Source organism: Brienomyrus brachyistius, chromosome 24, assembly GCF_023856365.1.
Source record: "Brienomyrus brachyistius isolate T26 chromosome 24, BBRACH_0.4, whole genome shotgun sequence".
Taxonomy (NCBI): domain Eukaryota; kingdom Metazoa; phylum Chordata; class Actinopteri; order Osteoglossiformes; family Mormyridae; genus Brienomyrus; species Brienomyrus brachyistius.
Window position 1 is genome coordinate 9207787 of NC_064556.1, and position 20941 is coordinate 9228727.

At 46.7% G+C, this 20941-nt stretch overlaps 1 protein-coding gene and 1 long non-coding RNA gene across 2 annotated transcripts in view; one reads left to right on the forward strand and one right to left on the reverse strand.

The window, feature by feature from the left end:
• LOC125719855 (uncharacterized) overlaps positions 1-20941 on the reverse strand; it is a 351742-nt gene that overhangs the window by 75313 nt on the left and 255488 nt on the right. The gene's annotated exons all lie outside the window — the stretch shown is intronic.
• The window catches only part of LOC125719845 (fibroblast growth factor 13), a 105240-nt gene that overhangs the window by 36033 nt on the left and 48266 nt on the right, over positions 1-20941 (forward strand). The window contains exons 3-4 of the mRNA XM_048994646.1: positions 15948-15962; positions 16965-17132. Of these exons, the coding sequence (XP_048850603.1) occupies positions 15948-15962; positions 16965-17132 (183 nt within the window). The remainder of the gene's footprint in view (positions 1-15947; positions 15963-16964; positions 17133-20941) is intronic.

The following is a 20941-nucleotide window of genomic DNA, read 5'->3' on the forward strand; positions in this document are numbered from 1 at the left end:
GGACAAATCATCTGCTAGCTCCCAAAATAGTCATTTCAGAAGAAAAAATAACAGCCCATTATGGCGTAAATAATTTCATGAGCCTAGTTCTCTGAAGATTTATTTTTACTTTGCATGTACCATGTTTTTGATACCCTTATATTTTGACATTTATTATTTATATTTATGTAATTTTTGTTGTTACCTAATAGCACTTAATTCATGAAAAATACAGTTAGATCTTGCTGATGGTATTGGTAAATAATTCATGGATATGGAAGAGAAATTTGATCAGTGCTGCTATCGTCAGACCTGGACTTTCGCCCCCCTCTGCTTCGCGATCAGGATCCACGCTGTTTGTTTCCCAAAAGGCTCCACGGAAAGCTTCTGTTCTTACAGGAGGAACCCTGGAGGTTCTGTCTTAATGTGCAGAGGGTCACGCTTAGGCTGCCTAGGGGCGGCAGTCTTTCCAAGTGACCAATACTTGTACATCTAGCGTATGTATACAGTTTGCTGTTTACTTTTTGTTTATTTACATTTATTCAGCCGCTGACTTTCGCCTAAAGGGACATAAAACTGTGGATCAGAGAGCAGGATCAGCGAGTCCCTGGAGCAACTGAGGACGTAGCTCTAGGGTCCAACAGTGACATCACATCACCAACCCCGGGATTTGAGCCAGCGACCTTCCGACTGCAGGCACTGAATCCTAATCTGTACAGCCACAAGCCGTTCGCATGCTGTATCACTTCTTTTGGGTTGGTCAGCATTTTCATAAGCACATATCATACGTGCAGGTCTGTTTTGTTCGAATAGATATTAAGGCACATCCTTTCGGTCACGCTACATTTAAAATGCTCCCTTTGGGGGCTTCTGGGTGACGCAGAGCCCTATCGAGCTGTTTCCCGCTCCAGCAGTTCCAGAACATGAAGAGACGCCAGTGCTGAAGAGGTGTTGCTAGTGTTGGATGGATTAGCTGGGCCGCCTTGCCTGCCCCCTACAGGTCTGTCATGGAGCTGCAGGCCAGCATTATGAAGTGTGTCGCCCCCCTAGCGGTCCCCCTGCCGGGTGTTGGGCGATTTACGGTGTGAAAAAGAAAAGGTGTGAGTCACCAGAACCCCTGACAATTTCCCTAGAAGTGATAAGGGGAAGAGTGCGAAGGCAGGGAAGCAAGTTGAAATTGACTCAACTGTATAATGCTGCATTTCTTTTACCGCGGAAGTTAGAGCTGGGAATGATGTCACACCTGAGTTAACCCTTTCCCAGTACAGCAAGTCAGAAAGCCATTTAGAAATGTCAGTTCTAGCCAGGCTCATTATTAGCTGTTGTTAGCAATACCGGTTGATAACAACACATTATGCGGTATTTTCGCATACAAATACTGTTACAATATGTCCATATACAGTGGTGCTGTGGCTGAGTGGGTGGCGCTGTGGCTGAGTAGGTGGTGCTGTGAGTGGGTAGGTGGTGCTGTGGCTGAGTAGGTGGTGCTGTGGCTGGGTGGCGCTGGGGCTGAGTGGGTGGCACTGTGGCTGGGTGGGTGGTGCTGTGGCTGAGTAGGTGGTGCTGTGGCTGGGTGGCGCTGGGGCTGAGTGGGTGGCTCTGTGGCTGAGTGGGTGGTGCTGTGGCTGATTGGGTGGCACTGTGGCTGGGTGGGTGGCGCTGTGGCTGGGTGGGTGGTGCTGTGGCTGAGTAGGTGGTGCTGTGGCTGAGTAAGTGGTGCTGTGGCTGAGTGGCGCTGGGGCTGAGTGGGTGGCTCTGTGGCTGAGTGGGTGGTGCTGTGGCTGATTGGGTGGCACTGTGGCTGGGTGGCGCTGGGGCTGAGTAAGTGGTGCTGTGGCTGGGTGGGTGGTGCTGTGCGGAATGGGGTGCTGATGTCTGTGATGTCCCCGTACCATGTATGTGTGTGAGATGGACTGACCTCCGATCCAGGGTATTCCTCTGCCCTGGGATTGGAAGGTAGATGGTGGAAAAATTGCCAAGCAACCTTTAGAAGTTCTTCTGAAAGGAAAGATTCCATATACAGTATGATAAATACCATCTTTTATGTTTCCAGGAATTTAAACCTATACAACCAGCATATATCAGTAAGAGTCACACGGAAAAGCTTGACAGAATCATTGGGTATTCTTGCAGTTTATTAAACTTCTAGTGTCCATTTCGAATTGCGTTATTCGGGACAGCTATGATTGCTTACAGCCATGACTATTTTTGTTCTTTTAAAAAGGAGAGTTAATGTGTTGGGTTTCAGATACTTTTTCAGAGTCGCTGTTTGGTCCTCATCTGGGACACCCTGCTAAAGTCATTTTCACACACCAGTGCGATGTGAGCTTTTTCACATTGCCTTTGTTTGCTCAAGTTTGGCCCCGGGCTCCGTAGCACAGTTTGCTCAATCAGACCCAATGTACACGCTTCACTTGAGGCCTGAAAATATTCCCGTTCGCCCTTTAATTTAATTAATTATGTGACAGAATGAGGTTGTTCTGAAAACTAGGTAAACTAACTCGCTTCTCTTTCGGCTTTCGCCGGAATGTTTACCAGTTTTGAGCCTCTCCGTCTCGTTACCTCTCGAGTAGCGTGATGGTCGTCTTTCCTGGCAGGTTCAGCTCGGCAGGCGCCTCCCCCATCACGGCACAGATGAAAGAACGGCCGTGCATATTAGCAGCATTACAAAGCTGGTCACAAGGTCGTGTCGATTAAATCAATCGATGTGTGGCACCTCTGACGTATGTGACCTATCCATCCATCTTCCATAATTGCTTCTTTGGGACAAGAGCAAAGTGATCCTGCATTATATCATAGGGACCACTGGGTGTGAGAGATCCGGAATATGCACTAAATAACACAGAGGTCAGCCATTGCTGTAGGACCTTCAGCATATGCTGTGGTCCCACCGGCGAGTCACATTTTTGCTCCTACCAGGAGCTGGGAGGGAGCGAAAACATGGGCTGTCTGCCAGGGAGCTTGAAGGGATCAAAAAACGTGGACCGGCTATGGGTCCTGGAGGATCGGATTGGGAAACAGTGCTTTCTAGTGCTACCCAAAGACGGATTTGCTTCATGTTTTGGTGCCAGTTTTGTCTGGGCGCACCTAAGAGTACTTGTTCTGAGCATCTCATCCGGTCAGCCTTTGCTGTTGCTGTATCAGAGGAGCTGCTCTGAATAGGTGATAAGCGATACCGCCTCCCTCCCTCATGCCGCCCTATAATCTCGTCCCGCTTTGTGCTGAAGCCAGTCTCAGAAATCCAGCTCATAAAAGCAGCTGTGGAAGTTCAGGGCCGGTACCGGCAGACTGCCTGGGGAGAAGCGCGGGGCTTTTGTGGTGCTCGGTCCTCGGAATGCTCTGCAGTCAGCAGGCAGATGGCCCAGGCAGCCCGCAGTTATGTAAGCGCATTAGGCCTGGTGCGCGAGGGCACGCGGACGTGCGTGCATGTGTGTGTGCGTGCCTGTTACCCATGGAAACACGGAAAGGAGAGGCAGATAGGGAAAGGGAGAGATGAAAGGGGGGTGATGTAGGTGGGGGCTGCGGGTGGGGAGCATGGCTTTGCATCCGTGCGTCTTAGTGCCCCGTTTTATGCCTGTTTCTATGTCTTTTGCAAGAGCCAGAGCTCGACGCGGTCAGCCTTAGCCACATCCTCTCTGAGCACAGTCCCCCTGATTAAACATTGGAACGTGTATTACTGTAATGCTCTGGGGGGGGGGGGGGGTCGAATACAGGAAGGAAGGTGAGGGGGATATCCTGTGATGACAGACGGACTTCTATTCAGGTGGTGCTCTGCGCGTTTTACTTTCGGCCCATTAGAGCCTGGCAGCACGTGTCAGGGATGGGGAGCCGCGCTCACAGCTTATGTCCGGGTCCTCCTGGACAGCAGGGGGCGCACAGCAAGGCATTGTTCATGGTCAGCCCATGTAGAATACAGAGCACAGTGCTGGGCATGTGTGTGTGTGTGTGTGTGTGTGTGTGTGTGACCTCAAGCTACCGGCATCCATTTGACGTAGCAAACCTGGACGGTCACCATAATCCCCCAGCTGCTCCCACCGAGATTCGGTTAAGACTAAGCTGACAAAGTGATTATTTCCATAATACTCCCTGTCTCCATGGCGCCTCTTTTTTCAAAAGCAGTTAGTGGGCCATGAGGGATGTTGGAGGCAGGGGGGGGCTCAGGTTATCGGGAGGAACGCAGCCAGTGCTGCCCATGCTCGCCTTTTTCAGCTCCAACCTAAGCAGGCGATGACTGGTCGAATGGACGCTGACGGATGGCTGCAGCTGGGAGTGGGGAAGGGGGCGTGTCCAGAGCATGAGGGACCCACTGACACGCCGAGCCAGGTGCTCAGTCTGTCTGCATGGCCCTGCTGCCCTGCCCTGGAGACCCTGTAGCAGCGACAGGGCGCCCTGTGCTAAAACAGCCATGACTGCCCCGTGGCCCAGCTGCACATCATCCACTTAGCCTTGTCACTTTTAGCTACTGACTCCGTGCTCCTTGTTAGCGTCCAACCATGACGTTGGGTAAACGTGAGACCATAGTGCCTGTAAAGCGACGCGGGATCCCAGTGTGGGGACCGCAAATTAGGCCGTATTAGCGGTGTTTCTTCAGAGCCCCGGGAGGATGCATGTTTTCCTGCTTTGATGGACTGTCATCCATATAAGGACCGTGTGCTGCTTCTGTATTCAGGCTAATCCTCCAGCAGAGCTCCCACCTTCAGCTCTTAAGAATGTTACTCCTCGCCGTCTCTCTTTTTCCCCCCATAAAACATTGTTGTAGTATGTTAATTATTACGGGTTAATTTAATTTTAAATTGTAATTAGGTTATAATTGGATTTCAGAAGGACTATTATAAGTCATTGACAAGGTCAGTGAATTTGCCCAGGCAATGTTTCCTCCCTTTCTTGCTGAATCCTCCATCCCCCGACTGCAAAAGCCAGACGGGCCGGTGCTGAGCACGACGCTGAAACGGGTTCCTCTCTCTGACATTAACTACCATGATTAATATGAGTTAAAACTGGGCAGCACCTGTTTCACAGGCTTCGGATGTTGTGCTATGCAGACGTCTCCCCTCTCCTGGAACTTCCAGGCGTCTCGCACCGACCGGCAGCAGCTCCCAGGCACAATGGTGCACAGTGTCCCGGAAATGTGTCGTTCCGCTTTTCAGCGGCGGGAAAATTAGGTGACACCTAGGATCACCCCCCCGCATCCCATGCCAGCGCCAGACTTGGCCAATGTCTAATTTTTAATGCTGTCATTCCGTCCCAACATTTTGGCACAGTGTACAGTATTTTGGGAGTATTTTAAAAAGCAATGGTACTCTAACATTTCCTGATACAATTTGACGGGGGTGGGGTGGGGGCGGGGGGGGTTAGAAGGAAATTAATGCGATTTAAGGTATTACCATAATACCACTTAAGCCTAGCCAGCACCCACCCCCCATCGGACGTCCCTCATTCGCCTGCCTGAAGTCCACATGCCTCGGATGAAATGTTTGTACTGTGGTCACTCTGTGTTTACAAGCCTCAAACAGAATAATCTATCCATTGATAATAACCTGTTATTTTTGTCGAGAGGCAACTGTTGAAACTCTTGGTAGTGAGGTCACAAGACGATCTGCTGAGCCTATATAGTTGTACTTAATGGATCTCTAATGCAGTATGTTAGAGTAACGCTGAGAGTAATGCTGAGAGTAATGCTGAGAATAACTCTGAGAGTAATGCTGAGAGTAACGCTGAGAGTACCGCTGAGAGTAACACTGAGAGTAATGCTGAGAGTAACACTGAGAGTAATGCTAAGATGCTGACAATAATCATAATAGGTGGGAAAGGGAATCTGTCAGTATTCAAAACCTGGAGAAAAAAAACCAAGCCAAAATTGACCACAGTGATGTAGAGGTTGCTGCACATTGAACTGTAATGGCATGACACCCCTGGAGATCGGCCGCCGACCGATAGAGGGGTCAGAGGTAAGGAGATCGGGCCCATCTCAGAGGTGACGTGCTCACATAAGGAGGTTTGTGTGGGTGAACCCAGAATAATTGCTGTTTGTCATCAACATGAAGCTTTTCAAGTCTATTTTTATGTTTCTGCCAAAGAGTGAGCCTTAGCAACAGTTGGCTCTTAACAATTTTGCGATGGGAACCAAAATAAGTCAGATAAATAAGGGTTTTTTTTAGCATGAGGTATGTTAGCAGAGGGAGAGCCATAATCCAAGGGTGTGACGGCTGTTTAGCTGGAGGGCTATAGAGGAACACCGTATGGGAGAAAGGGCCTTAGCAAGCCAGGGTGCCTGGAAATGAAGCTCATACTCATCTCCATAACAGAGAGATCTGGCTCCGGGAGCCAGGAATGAGAAAGTTTCTGTGTAAAGACACCAGACTGGGACCGCAGCAGTTATTTCTGCTACTTTAGGATTGCTGCAGAGAGTTTACTGTGGTGTGCTGTAAGAATGCCCATATATAATAATAATAATAATATCCATCCATTTTCTGAAACCGCTTATTCTGTTCAGGGACATCCCAGAGGCTATGGGCACAAAGCAGAATAATAACAATAATAATAATAATAATAATAATAATTCATTTCTCTTGTAGAACTATAGAAACTATGGACATTGTCTATAAACAAGAATGTTCCAAAATGTTCTCCTTCCGCTCCTGATGCCGATGAAAGTATGGAAATGCAATGCTGTGACTTTAACTGGTGTGTTAATGATTACAGGACAATCTCTGACAGAGTTGTTGGAGGTTTAGTCACTGAAAAATACACCTGAAAAATATTTAGTCATAAAAAAGTGATTATTTCCACACTATGTCGTGAATTTAATGCAAAGTACTATTTTTAAGCAGAGAAATGGATGAGAAAGTCAATGAGCTCTTTCCCTTATCAAGGTGAATCCAAATACCACTATTCTTTAATACAAAGTATTTCTTCACATTTAGTCACAGATTGTCAGTGTCAGCGCCCATCTGATCCTGCCCTCCGTGTCTCTTCCTCCTTTGGCCAGCAGGAGTTGCTGGTCATCCTGTCTTGTCATTCCTTGTCTGATAATCCTTATGTGTTTCCCTTACTCCCTGGAATGCCGTTTAGCTCACTGGGTTGAGTGTGTGGCCGTGTGATTGGTTCTTTCCGGTCGTGGGTTTGAAGCCGCCCAATGATCAACCTCACCTGTCATTGGTGTTTGCTGGTTTTCCGTTCCTCAGCTTTTATTGTGTGTCTTAATTCCTGTGCTGGTGTTCGTGCCACTGCGTATATGTCAGTCTGCTTGGTCTCCCCAGTCCTGCTTCCTAGTCATGTTAAGTATGGTTTCTTAGTTTGTCTTTCATTTTGACCCTTCCTGGTCCTTCTGTTTTGTGTTTTACCCCAGTGTGTTCAGTTTCCCCAATAAACCCCTGTTGTCCCTTGGAGCCACAAGTGGATCGTCACCTTCTTTTCCTCGCCTGTGCCAGGCCCCGAGTCCGTAGCTCAGATACTCCCTCAGTTGTCAATAGTAAAGTGAGCAAAGGAGATGGTCTGACTGTATGCTGTATGTCTGACTGCAGCCAGTTCATCTACAATATATATAAATATATATATGAAGGCTTTGCATGGTAACATTTTACTTGACAGGGCAGTAATATGCCAGTTACTACTGAAGTACAAATCACGAACAAATCATGAACAAATATAGTTACTTCAGATAGAAGTTCTTTCACGAATCTTTAATGACGAACAAACATGAGATCGGTATTTCACTTGTGTTATTTATGACTTGTTCCTTCAGTAGTTTCTCAGTAATTCCTTCAGAATTTCAAAAAGGTTTACAGAAATAACAGATATAGTAACGAATATAGTAACTTCTTGAAATAAAACATAGCTTTTGTCCTTTAATCCAGTAGATTATATGTGAGGTCAGGTACTGATGTTGGATGTGAAGGCATCGTTCTGGTTCATCTCATGGATGTTTGATGGGGTTTAGGTCAGGTCTCTATGTGGGCCAGTCAAGTTCTTCCACATCAAACTCACCCAACCATATTTTTATAGACCTTGCTTTGTGCTCTGGGGCACAGTCATGCTGGAACAGAAAATGGCCTTACCCAAACTTATCCCACAAAGTTGGAAGCGCAAAATTGTCCAAAATGTCTTGATATGCTGAAAGATTAAGAATTCATTTCACTGGAACTAAGGGGCCAAGCCCAACCCCTGAGAAACAGCCCCACACCGTAATCCCTCCTCCACCAGACTTTACAGTTGACACAATGCAGTCAGACAGGTAACATTCCCCTGGCATCTGCCAAACTCAGACTCGTCCATCACACTGCTAGACAGAGAAGTGTGATTCGTCACTCCAAATAACATATTTCCACTGTTCCAGTGTCCAGTGGCAATGTACCATCCGACGCTTGGCATTTTGCTTGATGACGTGAGGCTTGCATGCAGCTGCTCAGTCATGGAAGCCCATTCCATGAAGCTCCCAGAGCAGTTTGTGTGCTGGGGTCAATGTCAGGGGAAGTTTGGAGCTCCGTAGATATTGAGCCAACGTTGATAACTTTTACACACTATGCGCTTCAGCACTCGGCGACCCCGCTCTGTTACTTTACGTGGTCGGCCACTTCATGGCTGAGTTCCTGTTCATAAATGCTTCCACTTTGCAATAATACCACTTACAGACCCTGGAATATCTAACAGGGAAGAAATTTCACAAACTGACTTATTGCAGTTGTGTCACCCTATGACTGTATCACACTGGGATTCACTGAGCTCTTCAAGACGACCCATTCTTTCACAAATGTTTGTGAGTTCGACCACATGACTTGCTGCTTGATTTTATACACCTGTGGCAATGGTTCTGAACGAAACACCAGAATTTAATGATCTAGAGGTGCGGTCCTCCACTTCTCTTCATGTAATGTGTGTGTGTTTACTCTGTATATACATACACATATGAAAAAAAATCTAAATAAAAATATATATCCCTTTGATATCACAAATTTTCTTTCTCTGTCTCTCTCTCTCTCTCTCTCCCTCTTGGAGGGGGGGGGGGCAGCCTTGTGATTGACCTACTTTGCCCCCCCCATGGAGTGTACCGCATAAGACTATAATCAAAAACATATAAACATGCATACATCCAGTGTCACACAGAGCCTGGAGCCTACATATTCAGATCCATATATATGTATGTGTGTGTGTGTGTGTGTGTGTGTGTGTGTGTGTGTGTGTGTGTGTGTATGCATAGCCACTGTCACTGTCAGTCGTCTTATTTTAACATCGGACACCATTTACTAATTTGTGCATTTAAAAGTGAACTTTTTAAGGCATCATCCCATACTTAAGATCAAATTATGTTATTCTTTAACCGAATATACAGATAGACTGAAGACGGAAACGCAGCCCTGTAATGATACTGCTGAGTGTTGCTTCGTCGTCAGCGTCTGCCGCCTCTGTAATGTTACTCCATCCTGATTAGTCTGTTTCCCTTTTTAAAGTCACAGATGTTTATAATCTTAGCATCTGTCTCGGTCACATCTACCTGCATTTCCTCCCGCCGGCCCTGCTCATATGGTCCTTGTAGAGGCGTAATAAAGCACAGCTTAATTAATTTGGATGTTATCAGTCAATACTGTAGAGGGATGATTGAGTTCGGCACTGGGAATACAGCCAGTGAGTGTGTTTTTTCTTCCTCTTTGTTGTTATTATTCTCAGGGCTTTTGTTTCCGCCCCAGCCTGCATCCCTGGAGTCCGATCAGTTTTCTTTCTAGAGGGACACGGTGGCAAATGAGAGAGACAAATGATTTTGACACACTTAATTGTTTTGAACAATATGGACGTATGGTACTCAGACTATGCTTGCGTGGGATTTCTTTCAGTCAATCTTTGAGGGCTTGGCCTGAGATTGGACCGAGGGCGTCGTGATTATAGCAGTGCAGTCACAGTGGAGGGCTGCTTGGTCAATACGGGAAAGGATGGAGGCAGAGTCTGAATCGGCATGCTGGGTAGCTTCTGGAATGTGGTGTTCCTGAGTTCCTCGTGCGCAGTGATGGCCTTGTCCAAAGCTGGGAAAGTCAGTGTTGCAGTGGGGTGTTGCAGTGGGGTGGGGTTGTTTAGACCATAAGTAGTAACTGTAAATGTTGAAAACTGGACATTTCTGCTTAATAAGACACATTGCAATTTACGGATTAATAGCAGACAGCTGTCTCAATTTGCGCCGCCTCTGCAATTTCTTGCATTTGGCTGAGGTCCCTGGTCTACTAATGTATACAGTTTCTCTACAGGAACTTCCTGGAACTCTCTATATGTTTGTGTGCTTAGAGGTCCCGCTGGAATACAGTGATGCTTACTATAGAGAGTCAGAGCCAGACAGCAACCTGATGACAGTGTTTGGTGACACTGTAGATGAGTTAAATAGTTCTCTGTGTTGTTCTAAAAACCTGATTTTTCACACTGAATGAAGACATTTCCTTTATTCTGTATGAGTTCCAGAATTTACACAGACTGATTACAGTTTGGAGAAGTTTTATATCACATATTATCAAAGATTTATGGACCTTGTGCATTATGGATTATGTTATGACATGGTATTATTAATATCAGCGCATGTGACCAGGAAGTTAAAATAGATCATTTCTGTGGATTTTGGAGCCTTTGCCATCGCAGCGTCTTCCCTCTGTTTTCATGCATTTAACGGAAAGGTTCTAGCACAGATTTTCTATGTAGCCTATGGGATTTGGGTCTAGGTGAATTAATGCAGCTCTTTTGTTGAATGCCAGACGATGCACCTTGCCTGTCTTACTGCATTAAAGGTTCATTTTGGATCGCTTTTGTGATCAGTGCAGTTTTTCAGGTCATCCTGGGAACAGATGGCATGGTCACTGTTTGTTTTGCATGCGTAAAACAAACCCCCTTTGGGGGTCATTATACTGTTGCGGGGGCTGTCAGGTCCAATATGAATACACTGCATTATCCGGGAGCAGAGAACTGCTTTTACAGTGACTCTGAAGTCATGAGGTACTGTATATTTAAAACAATAAACCGGCCTGCCGTATCCCTTTCATGACTGCACGGCTCTGGGGTTTTGGGTCTCTCCATCGCTCGCATGGCTGTATGCGTGAGTGTTTGCGGTTCTATGACGAACTGTCATCCTACCCAGGATCTTCTCCAGCTTGGTCCTCTGATCTCTCTGGGAAAGACCCCAGATCCTGATCAGGACACGAGAAGATGGTTGGATAGACGGTTCATGTTAAAAAGGTACAGTGCTCACAGAAAGTCTTGGGGCGCCTGCTTAATTCAGGGAGAAAATATTGCAAAATTAACACTTTTGTAACAAAAATCATCACTTCATTTGTTCACATAAATATAGATCATATTAGAATCTAGTATTTTTAAATCAAACATTAATTCCAGGTAGTAGTAAACTGAAACCCACACTGACAGAGTTATTTCACTGGGTACTTTTTAATGAACGCCTTTGCAATAACGCAAAACACCAAATATTTCTATTTATTTTCCCTTTGGGAGCCAATGACTACAATCGCAATTAATAACAAAATACTATAAAAAATTATGACACTTAATAAAAAGATAATGTCTGTGTGGAAAATATGTGCAGATATGTTAAACATTGCTTGTTTATGCTTTGCGACATGTTTACTGAATTAAGCAAGCGTTCAAAGACGTTTTGTGAGCACTGCTAAGCTAAAAGATCTTCAGTTTCAAATTGCTATGTAATGCATTTTATTGTGAGCTGGTCTGATTCAGAGAGTCATTTTGCAAGAAGAGAGTACATCAAATACATCATTAATAAAAATATTGGGTGAGGTATAAATGAAACGTTGGGTCAGTTAATCCATCCATGCATTTTCCGAACCGCTTATCCTACTGGGTTGCGGGGGGTCTGGAGCCTATCCTGGGAAGCAATGGGCACGAGGCAGGGAACAACCCAGGATGGGGGAGGGGGGGCAGCCCTCAACACACATGTGACCCAGGCAGAGACTCGAACCCGGGTCCCAGAGATGTGAGGCAACAGTGCTAACCACTGCACCACCAATGCCGCCCGCCAGTTAACATATAACATGCTTATGACCCATGAAAGGAAAACCTTATCATGTGCATCTTTTGCAACTTCGAAGAGCCTGTTGCATCGCCGAGATGGATTTCAGGCAGATGAGTCCATACATTACAGAAGGGGCCTTAACAGCACTCAGTGTTGATCATTCACAGTTTCTCCTTCACTGTGTACTCGGATGTCTCTGTGAAGTCCTGCCACCATGTCAGTTCTAAGTCAGTCATGTGGGATGTGCAGTTCAGCTCTTTTTCTTAAATCCAAGAGAAGCACTCGTGGATTAATAAGGATATGCAGTCCTGTGTGTCATGACTGAAGAATTAAAGAATTAAATTGCCTTAGCGCTGGTCTTACTCTAAGACCCTCCTGATAGCCTCAATGACCAGATTAGCAGAGACACCTGAGGCAAGATCAGAGACGCTCTCACGCCTTCATTTGATGCTCTCTTAGTATGAATGACGGGTGATGACCAAGGACGTCCCAACGATATCTCAGTCTTTTGCTCCGAGGCCGACTCTGAGCACTCCTGCCCAGTCGGGAGACAGAGACTAGAGACAGACCCTTCAATCTATCAAGGTCTTTTCAGTGAAGGCCAGAGCATGACAGAGCAGCGCAGTTCAAATCGGGGGGTGAAGGGCCAAGAGGTGAAGGGCCAAGGGGTGAAGGGCCGGGGGGGGACTGGAGGCAAATCTACACAGAAGTTTCACTTGCTATTCTGCTGCCTCTGCTGCCATTAATAACTCAGGGTGCGATTTGCACAATGAAAGCATTTACGAAAGTGGGCGCTTTGGGTTCCACATGGCAACAATCGCTAACGGAATCAGAGTGCAACGTCGGTCCTTCGCAGAAACCTGCGGCGTAGCCCCAAGAACGTCAGTGCAGCGGTCCTGCCGCGAGGCAGATCCTGAAAGCACCGCGGCCGCGACACGTAGCTTTACGCTGTTTTTGTTGACGTAGCCGATGAACTCGGGCTTTTGTTACGCGTCGGAAAAGCAATACACTTACTGTGTCTGAAAAGTGTGACACGCCGACAGCTTCTGTACACGAAACACATTAAATTTTAATGGAAATTATTTTTGCCTGGAAATCGGAATCAGTGAATGGTTGCCCTGTCGAAATGAAACGTGGCATTATTCTGGGTCAGATTTCAGGAAGGGTGCTGCAGGGTGGGCCGAGCTATTCAAAGACCCATTAATATTTTATCTTCGGGCTTTCTGTCTTTGCTCTCTGCCATTTTAAGGAAGGCAGATTTGGCGGAAATATCCAGAGGCTATAGAAAGTGGCCGCATCAATGGGAAATGGACAAGGTGGTAAATTGGCACCTCAGTTTTTACCTGGGGGTGAATACCAGCAGCAGGATGGCTAGCTCAGCAGCATGCCTGATTTAATCTCTCACAGTGCTGCTCTGAAAGTCTCCCCTCAGCAACACTGTAGGGGTTGGAATCCGTCCTTTTCCCACAGGGGGGTCAGTTAGCACCATTATACCTTTCGGATTTGTCAGACAACGCTGTTTAAGTGATTCAGTTTTCTTTTTTTTTTTAATATTCGTAAAGTGCCAAGTTGGCTCGGCATTTCGCTGTGGCCGCACGCCACTCCCCCTGCCCCCTTCCCTATAATGGACTGGCATTCTGTCCAGGGTGTCCCCCTGCCCCATCCCCTGTAATGGACTGGCATTCCGTCCAGGGTGTCCCCCTGCCCCATCCCGTATAATGGACTGGCATTCCGTCCAGGGTGTCCCCCTGCCCCCTTCCCTATAATGGACTGGCATTCCGTCCAGGGTGTCCCCCTGCCCCATCCCGTATAATGGACTGGCATTCCGTCCAGGGTGTCCCCCTGCCCCATGGTGGACTGGCATCCCGTCCAGGTTGTCCCCCTGCCCCATGGTGGACTGGCATCCTGGCCAGGCTGTCCCCCTGCCCCATGCCCCATGGTGGACTGGCATCCCGTCCAGGTTGTCCCCCTGCTCCATGGTGGACTGGCATCCTGTCCAGGCTGTCCCTGCCCCGTGCCCCATGGTGGACTGGCATCCCGTCCAGGCTGTTCCCCTGCCCCATGGTGGACTGGCATCCCATCCAGGCTGTCCCCCTGTCCCGTGCCCCATGGTGGACTGGCATCCCGTCCAGGTTGTCCCCCTGCCCCATGGTGGACTGGCATTCCGTCCAGGCTGTCCCTGCCCCGTGCCCCATGGTGGACTGGCATCCCGTCCAGGTTGTCCCCCTGCTCCATGGTGGACTGGCATCCTGTCCAGGCTGTCCCCCTGCCTTATGCCCAGTACTTCCTGGAACAGACTGCAGGTGGCCCTGGCCAGGATGCGCAGATGGAGGTAGGATGGGTGCATGTTTGATCTAAGTAATTTTGTAGGAGCTGAATTTGAGGGATGATATTAAAGCTTGAAGAGTTAATAAAAGAGAACGAATTAAAAGCATATCCGATGTTTTTAATTAGCCTAACATGACCTTGGCATAAATATGAGATCTTAAATAAAAATAAATGAAATGCCTTAGGTGAAATAGCGACCAGAAGAGTGTGACATGAAGTAAGTGAGTGACTCTGTGGGCTGAAACCTGTGTCTGTTAGCGGAAGGTCGCTGGTTTAAACCCTTGCCTTGGTGGAATAATGACACGTCTGTGGGCCCCCGAGCAAGGCCCTTAACACCCCATCTCCAGGGGTGTACTGGCTGACTTCCCCATGTATGTCTCCTGGAGAGCTTGATGACATAGGTGAAAAGGGGATTTGCTCATGGGGAGTAATATAGTAGTCAGCTGATTTGATTAAATTCCTCTTCAAAGGAATTTGGTTTTATTTGGGAAACATAAAAATTGCACCAGCTAGGAGTGAGTGAATGGATGTTTATAATATGCATACTTGAGTGTTCTCTGTTTTGTCATCTTCCATTGTTTAAGTACAGTTCTAACACTAAGAACAGAAGTATAGACGAAGGTAAAAATAGCCGGATGTTGTTGTTGTACAGTCTCAAATATCAAGGATACATCAGTTGCATCCCGGCCAAAAGAGACCAATCCCATGATTCATTTCAGCCTATGTTCGGTTGCCATGACCCCAAGAATGATCGTTGTGTTCTTGGTATTGAGAAACACCCAATGTCTCTCTTTACAGTGAACTCAAGGGGCTAGATCAAGGTGAAGCAAAGTACTATCAAGGAAACCTGTTTAATGTCAGGGCTCAGTCTGCCTGATGCACAAATCAGTTTTATCAAACAGGAAATAGATTAATAAATAATGCATAATATACAGTCGTACAGTCTTACCTCGTTCTAGGACTCAGTTCGCAACCCGAAAAGTTTGCAACCTTTTTTTTTATGTTTTTCTGTGACCAAGAATATAGACTTAAATTAAAATAACCTTAAAGATTAAAAAATGGAAAGAGAGAACACACGTTTACAGAAGGTGGACCAGCACAGAACTGAGCGTACGCTTGTTGGCGGGCTGGTCGCTCGAAAGACGCCAAAACACGGAAAAGAACCACAGAACATCCCCCCCGAGATAACTAAACAATTGACATTAAAAGACAACAAGTTTTTTTATACATTCCACAGCCGTTCTTGGGCATAATGTACACTTCTTCGTGTTTTGGGTGGTTCTTTGGGCGCTGTTGGGGGATGTTTGTGGGCTCGCAGCCTGAAACAAGGTTCGCGAACCGGTACAAAAAAATAAAAAAATTTGGAACATTTGGTGAACAGCACTGTTTGTGGGTCGAGGTAACTCTGTATACTGATCACCCCTTCGTATACACCTTAGTTATCTTTTTATCGTACTGCAACAATTTAAGGATTATATATACTGTATATATATATATATATATATATATATATATATATATATATATATATATAATGTCAATACAGTCTATTTTGCCTGTTTTTTGTATTGTATTTGTATTATGATGCTTATTGTATCTTCTTCTTTTATCATGCATTTGCATTGTCCAGAGAGCGAACTTTCAGGTAAGCACTTCATTGCAGTTACCGTCGTTCTGTGTGTCCATGACAAATGAGAGTTGAGAAACGTCCAAGTCCATTAGAAATAAAGTTGACAATGTAACTTTTGCCACCTGGAGCCCCGGGCACCACCACCCCCCCCCCCCCCCCAACAAACACATTACAAAACTCATTAACCAGCATGGAGATTTATTCATTATGCAGCAAAGTCGTTCAGGCTTTGCACATATTTCAATTAACATGAACTCTACAAATACCAATGAAACCGAAGCAGTCAAAACAATCCCGAAAGGGGAACACACCTGTGTGATTGTATTTCACGGTTAGTGTATATTTACACACGCGCACACATACACACAAGTTTGTAATTATCTATGTGGGGACTCTCCATTCATTTCTATGGGGAAAACTCTAATCCCAAGAATGACAACCTTAGTAGTCATTTTTACCTTTGTGGGGACCTGAAAAATGATCCCCACAACGTCAGAAATCACTGGTTTTTATTACATTATTACATTACATTATTACATTTGCTCCCCACAATGTAATATAACCCTAATCCACACACACACAAACACACAGACTATATTATATATAATATTTCACACTTGTATTTTTACCTCAGAAAGGTGTCAGAACCCCCCACCTACAACGGCTGCTTCTGTCATACAGTCCCTGTCCTGCACATCTCCTCCTTGCCCCACTTTCCTCCGACCATAACTGCTGCATAAACCTTCCCCCATCTTCCAATATAATTCACTTACCTGTTGATTCCATTGTTAGGTTTTTATTTAGGTTCACTATTTATTATTTAGCTGTGCTGAGTCCTTAAGCAGTTAACTTCCCTGTTATGTCTGTTACTGTCATTGTTATTGATGCCTGTTTCTCCATTGTAATTGTTTCTTTATTATTATTATTGTTATTATTATTATTATTATTATTATTATTATTATTATTGCAGTGGGCTGGGTTCTAACCTGGGTTCCTTTTCTTATGGCATGACCACAGTCCAGGATGACGCTGCCCCCGGTACCCAGGAGTACATTATGTTACGGCAGGATTCCATCCATTCTGCAGATATAAGGAAAAAAGAGTCTCCCTTTCGCACTAAGTGCCATGAAATCTTCTGCTGTCCACTGAAGCAAGTCACCCAGAAAGAAAGTACAGAACCTGAAGGTTTGTTGACACCCTTTGATCCCTCTCTTACATTTTATCTATTTTCCTTTCTACGCCTGCTTTCCTCAGTGAGGTACATTGAATTTCGTTTCCATTGCTCAGCTTGGAAAGCTCCGGATCCGTCCGTGCTGATTCCATGCAGGATATGCTGAGGGCATGTGTGTGTGTGTGTGTGTGTGACTGTGTGTATGTGTTTTTTGTAATTATTACTTTGCGGAGACCAGATTCCCCCACAATGTGATAAAAAAAAACCTGTTATTTTGATGCTATGTGCACTGCAAGAATTTTGCCCATAGAAATGAATTCACGGTCCCCATAAAGACATAGATGCCCAATGTGTGTGTGTGTGTGTGTGTGTGTGTGTGTGTCTTCTGCCTGGTGAATGCCCAGGGGAGATGCCATCCCTGTGTTGTGTTTGTGCCTCTTCCAAGCGCCTGCCTGCTGAGCGTAACGTCTGCAAAGGCCGCATCGTTCCTCTAGATCCCTGTCTGAGAAACATGCCCACATCAGCATCCGTCCTGCGGGCCTCCCAGTCTGCGTCTGTATGTACGTGGAGCTGAGCGCGCGGTCTGACACGAGCAGCACCGCATCGGGCGTGACGGCCGAAGCTTGCCAGGCCTCTTGCCGCAATCCCGCTCCTTCCATTCCAGCCCGCCCTTGCTACGGCCATTGGGCGCACCCTTAACGTCTTAGCGGTTTGTTTAAGAACGCGGAGCTGTTTTCGTCCCTCGGCAGACGCTCCGGGGCGTTTAATCCCAGCTTGGCTGCTGGCAATACCTGGTGGGTGCCAGGTGAAGAAAATTTCCAGCACGCCCATCCTGGCTCGCTGTTGAATCCCGCTCCCATCCCGACTTCCCAGTGCCACCCCTGGCCCCGCTCCTCTTCCCCTGGCTTTCGCACATGGCTTTTCGCTGAGTCATCACTTGCCGTCGCCAGCTCGTGGTTGCTTGGCCCGAGTCTCCACACGTAGCATCTGCCTATCTGCAAGCCGATGCCCAGGCTTGTTTACTTTATGCAGTAGAAGGACACTGCATATGACTGCCAAGCGTAGGGCTGCTGCATTTCTCTATTTATTAGTTGCTTTTTTTGGACGCCCATGTAGTGCCACGCTTCATGCTTTACACAGGCCTTTCGCTTTCGGGCGGCCAGGCAGGCCGGTAACCTAAGACACGCTGTATATCGCTGCTAGTAATTCCACACTTTCCCTCAGCCCTCAGTCATAAAACCAAGTCATGAAAAGGGGCATCATCTATCCAGAATTCCAATTACTGTCGGTTGATGTTAATTTATTGCTTGACAATGGAGATTTATTAACACTGTGTAGACTATTTTAAAATGTGATTTCAGCAGATAGCATGGTCTCACCGCTCTGCGTTTTGACCACATATCAAATGAGGCATCCCTACAGGGTTCACTTATGCTCGTTGGCTACGCTGCTGCTGTGCGGTGAGAGATGTAAATATGGCTCTCGAGGAAAGCTTAGTAGAAAATTACGAAACGGTTAAGCACGACTACAGAGGTGCCGTCTTCAGCCTGAAGAAATGAAAAGATGTAGCAGAAACCTGAATGCCACTCTGGTGCCTTTGCTCTGTATGTGAAACAAAACTCCTTTTGGGAAAACTCCCCCTCCCAAGTAAGCAGAGTAGCTGCTGGTCAGGAAACAGCAAGAGAGAATTTTACAAGGTTATTTTTCTAGATACAACTTTTTAATGTCACATAGTAATGTTTAGAGAAGCCATCAGTCTGTAGGCATGAGGTGTTCATACATTATATTCATCATGGAGTCGGGTTTGCTCACACGTCTAGGGTTGTGTGTAAAGATTTGTGAATCGCCTGAAATGTGTGTTATTGTGTGGGGCTGCCATGCAATGGACTGGCATCCCATCCAGGCTACCCCCATCCCAGTGCGTCCCATCCAGCCTGCACCCTTCCTGGTGCGTCCCATCCAGCCTGCACCCTGCCTGGTGCATCCCATCCAGCCTCTAGCCTGTCCGGTGCGTCCCATCCATCCTGCACCCTGCCTGGTGCGTCCCATCCAGCCTGCACCCTGCCTGGTGCGTCCCATCCAGCCTCTAGCCTGTCCGGTGCGTCCCATCCAGCCTGCACCCTTCCTGGTGCGTCCCATCCAGCCTGCACCCTGCCTGGTGCATCCCATCCAGCCTCTAGCCTGTCCGGTGCGTCCCATCCAGCCTGCACCCTGCCCAGTACGTCCCTTCCAGGCTACCCCCATCCCAGTGAGTCCCATCCAGCCTGTACCCTGCCCGGTGCGTCCCATACTGGGTCCACCCTTCCCAGTGCATATCATCCAGAGTGATGCACCCTTCCAGTTGCCCTTGCTGCTACAGCCCTCCTTGCAACCCTGTCCCAGATGTGGACTGATTGAAAGCGCCATGGATAATCATCAATAGATAAACACCGAAGAGTCCGAATCAGATGTAGTTTTTCTCTGTTTCAGTCAAATTTACTGCATGCTATGGTACATAGCCCAAGCATTCAGTTTTAATTGCATTCAACATTGTGATCAATCATTTGTTTTCATTCAGTATTTGAATCATCATGCGTCACCATCTGGTTTGCAAGGCATGAAAATGCATGAATTTGGTTTCTGGAAACACATGATGTCTTGGGGGACGCGTGTATGCTAATATTTGACAATAGTATAGTTCTGGTTAGAATTCAGAAATGATCAAGTAAAATACAGGGTCAATTTAAAGGCATGCCACTTTAAAGGATGTTACAGATAGGTTTTATGAGCTATGCAGCACATAAAACTCATTTTATTCTCCACAATCCAAACTGCAGCCCCCTTCGGGATCAGCACACAGACAAAGAGATTAAAGGTGAAACACTGTAAGCTATGAAAATGGCAATCCTCTAGGGCGATTCTTTTCTTGTTCTTAATTTGGCAACCCTAAATAAACCTAAGCTTGCTTCTTAGTTTGCTTACCCATTTTTAGTATATTGTGTGATGTAGACAACCTGTACCGGGTCTCTGCTCTTTGACGCATCGGAATAAAAAGCCGTCTCTCTCTCTCGCAGGCAGCTATGCTGAAGGCTGCACAAAGACATCAGCCGGGCCCCTGGTGTCGAATGTAAAGCAGACCTGTGGGTCTCACCTCCTCTCGCCGCGCGTGTTACGTTGTCCTTGCTGAATCACACTTCAGGATCACAGAAGGGAGTGGCAATGACTCGGGTCGAGTTTCTCGCTCCCCAGGAGAGTGGTGAGAGTTAGCAGGCGAGACAGAAAGAGAGCGAGAGGGCGTACTACAGATGTATTATTTCGTCTCACTGCAGCTCTGCTCCGACGTGACTGAATTTACAAAGGAAGAGGGAATTCATTATGTCATTTATATTTATTAATGTTTTAGATATTTGAGTCGTGCTGCTGTACAGGTACCTCCTAGGAACATCTGACCATTCTAAATCAAAAGGGATGGGGGGGTCCTCAGGATTTCTTTTATTCAATGGCCCTCCACCCTTCCCCACCCCTTAGCAACCCTAATATGACATCCTTACTAATCACGTCTTAAAATCCTACTGTGAAGTATTTGTCGGCCATTTAAGCCCAGAGGCCTGTCCGAGTCACGGTTTTTGAATGCGGACAGACGGTGGGATCAGAGACGCCAGTAAACAATTCTCCGCCCACACGTTAGCAAAGTTTCAGCGTACCAGTAGGTGGCGCTAGTTTCTAGTTCTGTCACTGGTGCTCCCTATAGTCACAACACTGCACGTACCCCTTTAATAATCCAAGGGTTACGGCGGGCATGGCCGGCGAAGCGAGACAGGCTTCACAGCAGTCCGAAGCTATT